The 5,023-nt window shown below is 50.9% G+C and overlaps 1 protein-coding gene across 1 annotated transcript; it reads right to left on the bottom strand.

Moving 5' to 3' along the window:
- Positions 1–3,797: 3,797 nt before the first annotated feature.
- On the bottom strand, positions 3,798–4,236 carry BX661DRAFT_185614 (uncharacterized protein). Its single transcript, XM_051536830.1, has one exon. The coding sequence runs from the start codon at positions 4,169–4,171 to the stop codon at positions 3,854–3,856; it is 318 nt and encodes a 105-aa protein (XP_051390269.1). The 5' UTR covers positions 4,172–4,236; the 3' UTR covers positions 3,798–3,853.
- Positions 4,237–5,023: the final 787 nt, after the last annotated feature.

Here is a 5,023-nt window from a genome sequence, read left to right as displayed (position 1 = left end):
GGTGGATCAACGACTCCTGGCACTAATGTCACTCCAGTCGTAACCAAGGATCCGACCAACACGTCGGGTGCTGGTGGATCAACGACTCCTGGAACAAACGTCACTCCAGTTGTCACCAAGGATCCGACCAACACGTCGGGTGCTGGTGGATCAACGACTCCTGGCACTAATGTCACTCCAGTTGTCACCAAGGATCCGACCAACACGTCGGGCGCTGGTGGATCAACGACTCCTGGCACTAATGTCACTCCAGTTGTCACCAAGGATCCGAACAATACGTCGGGTGCTGGTGGATCAACGACTCCTGGCACTAATGTCACTCCAGTCGTAACCAAGGATCCGACCAACACGTCGGGTGCTGGTGGATCAACGACTCCTGGAACAAACGTCACTCCAGTTGTCACCAAGGATCCGACCAACACGTCGGGTGCTGGTGGATCAACGACTCCTGGCACTAATGTCACTCCAGTTGTCACCAAGGATCCGACCAACACGTCGGGTGCTGGTGGATCAACGACTCCTGGCACTAATGTCACTCCAGTCGTAACCAAGGATCCGACCAACACGTCGGGTGCTGGTGGATCAACGACTCCTGGAACAAACGTCACTCCAGTTGTCACCAAGGATCCGACCAACACGTCGGGCGCTGGTGGATCAACGACTCCTGGAACAAACGTCACTCCAGTCGTAACCAAGGATCCGACCAACACGTCGGGCGCTGGTGGATCAACGACTCCTGGCACTAATGTCACTCCAGTTGTCACCAAGGATCCGACCAACACGTCGGGTGCTGGTGGATCAACGACTCCTGGCACTAATGTCACTCCAGTTGTCACCAAGGATCCGAACAATACGTCGGGTGCTGGTGGATCAACGACTCCTGGCACTAATGTCACTCCAGTCGTAACCAAGGATCCGACCAACACGTCGGGTGCTGGTGGATCAACGACTCCTGGAACAAACGTCACTCCAGTTGTCACCAAGGATCCGACCAACACGTCGGGTGCTGGTGGATCAACGACTCCTGGCACTAATGTCACTCCAGTTGTCACCAAGGATCCGACCAACACGTCGGGCGCTGGTGGATCAACGACTCCTGGCACTAATGTCACTCCAGTTGTCACCAAGGATCCGACCAACACGTCGGGTGCTGGTGGATCAACGACTCCTGGCACTAATGTCACTCCAGTTGTCACCAAGGATCCGACCAACACGTCGGGTGCTGGTGGATCAACGACTCCTGGCACTAATGTCACTCCAGTCGTAACCAAGGATCCGACCAACACGTCGGGTGCTGGTGGATCAACGACTCCTGGAACAAACGTCACTCCAGTCGTAACCAAGGATCCGAACAATACGTCGGGCGCTGGTGGATCAACGACTCCTGGAACAAACGTCACTCCAGTCGTAACCAAGGATCCGACCAACACGTCGGGCGCTGGTGGATCAACGACTCCTGGAACAAACGTCACTCCAGTCGTAACCAAGGATCCGACCAACACGTCGGGCGCTGGTGGATCAACGACTCCTGGCACTAATGTCACTCCAGTCGTAACCAAGGATCCGACCAACACGTCGGGCGCTGGTGGATCAACGACTCCTGGAACAAACGTCACTCCAGTCGTAACCAAGGATCCGACCAACACGTCGGGCGCTGGTGGATCAACGACTCCTGGCACTAATGTCACTCCAGTCGTAACCAAGGATCCGACCAACACGTCGGGTGCTGGTGGATCAACGACTCCTGGCACTAATGTCACTCCAGTCGTAACCAAGGATCCGAACAACACGTCGGGTGCTGGTGGATCAACGACTCCTGGAACAAACTTCACTCCAGTTGTCACCAAGGATCCGACCAACACGTCGGGTGCTGGTGGATCAACGACTCCTGGCACTAATGTCACTCCAGTCGTAACCAAGGATCCGACCAACACGTCGGGCGCTGGTGGATCAACGACTCCTGGCACTAATGTCACTCCAGTCGTAACCAAGGATCCGACCAACACGTCGGGCGCTGGTGGATCAACGACTCCTGGAACAAACGTCACTCCAGTCGTAACCAAGGATCCGACCAACACGTCGGGCGCTGGTGGATCAACGATTCCTGGCACTAATGTCACTCCAGTCGTAACCAAGGATCCGACCAACACGTCGGGTGCTGGTGGATCAACGACTCCTGGAACAAACGTCACTCCAGTTGTCACCAAGGATCCGAACAATACGTCGGGTGCTGGTGGATCAACGACTCCTGGCACTAATGTCACTCCAGTCGTAACCAAGGATCCGACCAACACGTCGGGCGCTGGTGGATCAACGACTCCTGGAACAAACGTCACTCCAGTCGTAACCAAGGATCCGACCAACACGTCGGGCGCTGGTGGATCAACGACTCCTGGCACTAATGTCACTCCAGTTGTCACCAAGGATCCGACCAACACGTCGGGCGCTGGTGGATCAACGACTCCTGGCACTAATGTCACTCCAGTCGTAACCAAGGATCCGACCAACACGTCGGGCGCTGGTGGATCAACGACTCCTGGAACAAACGTCACTCCAGTCGTAACCAAGGATCCGACCAACACGTCGGGCGCTGGTGGATCAACGACTCCTGGAACAAACGTCACTCCAGTCGTAACCAAGGATCCGACCAACACGTCGGGTGCTGGTGGATCAACGACTCCTGGCACTAATGTCACTCCAGTTGTCACCAAGGATCCGACCAACACGTCGGGTGCTGGTGGATCAACGACTCCTGGCACTAATGTCACTCCAGTCGTAACCAAGGATCCGAACAACACGTCGGGTGCTGGTGGATCAACAATAATTGACTCTACCAGCCAAACTTTTATTTTGAGCCCTATTACAAGCCCGTCCACCAGTTCATCTCAAAGCTCTACAATATCTTCGAATATTTCATCTTCGGGTCCCACACCAACATCACCAAACTCTGACAACCTATTAACCACTCCTGTCACCAATTCTAGCACCAGCACTACCCATGCAAATAATGGCATTTTCGGGTTTGTGAGCTCAGTTATTTTTGGCACCAACTCATCCACGACTACAACCACGACTACTTCATCGTCCACTGCGTTGGTTCTACCGTCGTCAATTTCTACATCAATTTTGTCGATATCTTCAACGCCAACTCCAACGTCGACTCCAATTTCTACTTCAACCAGACTACCACCCCCGCGAGGCACTGTAATTATCAGGCATGTTTAGTTGCTTTCTGCAAATTTTGGTTTCCTATCCCTCGCATCTTCATTATAGGCACTCATGTATTTGTGTGTAGCCAACAGCCAGATTGTTACTGTTTACGTGTCGGATGTTCCTCAGCTATAATATGATTTTTGTACCGAAAGCTGGAGTGGTGGTTTTTTGGTACCTGTTGTTAGCTTTGCTGCATGACTGCACTTTATTTTTTATTTTTAGTTCTTTATATTTTGTTTGAATTATACTATTTATGTATACCCAAGGCTCGGTGTCATTATTAATATGGCATGCGTGGCTGTACATTTAATTTTATACTTGCATATTAATTTATATCCTTTTCTTGTGCTGTTTGCTTCCCACTATGCAAATTTTACCGTTACCATTTTTCAATCGCGGCAATATTCAATTTATTCTGCAACTTTTATACGATATATTAATGGTAACATCGGATGCTCCAAGCTTGTGTTATATGTTACTGCGTACAAGTATATTTGCCGAAACCACCGGGAAGGACGTATATATAAAGCAAAGTTTATTTCTGTTCACATTTCCCTCATCTTTTCAGTTTTTTTATTTTATCCCTTTGTCCAACTAAATCATTATCTATCCCACATATACACATCATTATTAAATGAGGTCAACTTTTATCATCGCAATCATCGCCGCCATTGCTGGCACAACTATTGCCACGCCTGTCGGCTTCAGAATTCCAGGAATTATTGATATCGATATTAACCAGGGCAACGGCGTCAATGTCAGTATTTTCGGCGGCCTCATCAGCACCAATGCCAACAACCATCCGCCCAGGCCGCCGAAGGCCGTGAAGCCTCCCATCATTTTCGGTTTTGGCAGGCCCTTCTAAACACGCAAATATCGTTGCATGTCTAAGCGGCAGACCTTGGTTACACAGCTTATATAGTTCTACATTTTCAACATTTTGTATTTCCAAGTCCATTATAAGCTATTGAAAAAGTAACAAATCCTTTAAAATCACGCTGCATGTTTAGCGTACACAAAAATATATGATATTAGAAAATGCGTTTTGATGTTATATTCCACCCGTTAAATGTGCAAATAGTTGGCATTACAAAAAATAGTACATCGACGTCAGCAAAAGAAAAATGCAAAAAAATATCTAATCGTGCTCCAAGTCTAAAGACTTCAAATTGTCGGAGAGTCCCAAAGTGGTCGTAGAAACAGCAACGGCAGCGTCCGAATGCTTTGCAGCCATCGCCCGTATTGCCTCCCCCTCAAGTTTGGTATCCAAGTTCGTCACTGGAGAGGCTGTCAATGTGTCTGCAGCTCCTGCGTCGACTGCCGAGTCCGATGACCCGTTCATACTCGAGTTGGACGACTTGTGGAGCCTGGCGCGACGGCGCCGCACAGAGCCGAGCCCGACACCAGCACCGGCTTCTTGCGCGACCTGCCCAAAGAGCCCTGTGTGTGCTTTGTTGAGGACTGACCACTGCTACTTCCGCCTTCTTCGAGTAGCGCGCACACGGCCTCGGCAGTAATAGTCGATGAGGCCGATGCGATTTGCTCAAACAGACCAGCTGGGCCAGAAGTCAAGGACGACCTGGACTTTTTTCTCCGGGTAATGTTAGTCCCACCGGCAGTCTTGCTAGCAGTTGTCTTCTTAGAGTTCCTACGGCCCTTTGTGCTCTTCCCACTGTCGTCCTCGCCCGCCGAACCGGTCATACCTCCTTCCGACTTGCGGCTGGCAGGGGTGCCATCCTTGCCTCCCTTGCCCAGCGGGAGCTCGACGACCAGATCCTCGGTGAAGCCGAGCATGCGAGCAAAAAGCGAG

This window comes from Kickxella alabastrina (genome assembly GCF_025024165.1).
Source record: "Kickxella alabastrina strain RSA 675 chromosome Unknown BX661scaffold_18, whole genome shotgun sequence".
Taxonomy (NCBI): domain Eukaryota; kingdom Fungi; phylum Kickxellomycota; class Kickxellomycetes; order Kickxellales; family Kickxellaceae; genus Kickxella; species Kickxella alabastrina.
The sequence above is the reverse complement of the archived record's forward strand: the minus strand, read 5'-3'. Positions and strand labels throughout refer to the sequence as shown.

What these genes read in the sequence shown, in the direction of transcription:
- BX661DRAFT_185614 (XM_051536830.1), bottom strand. Translation starts at nt 4,171, where the DNA reads ATGGACTTGGAAATACAAAATGTTGAAAATGTAGAACTATATAAGCTG.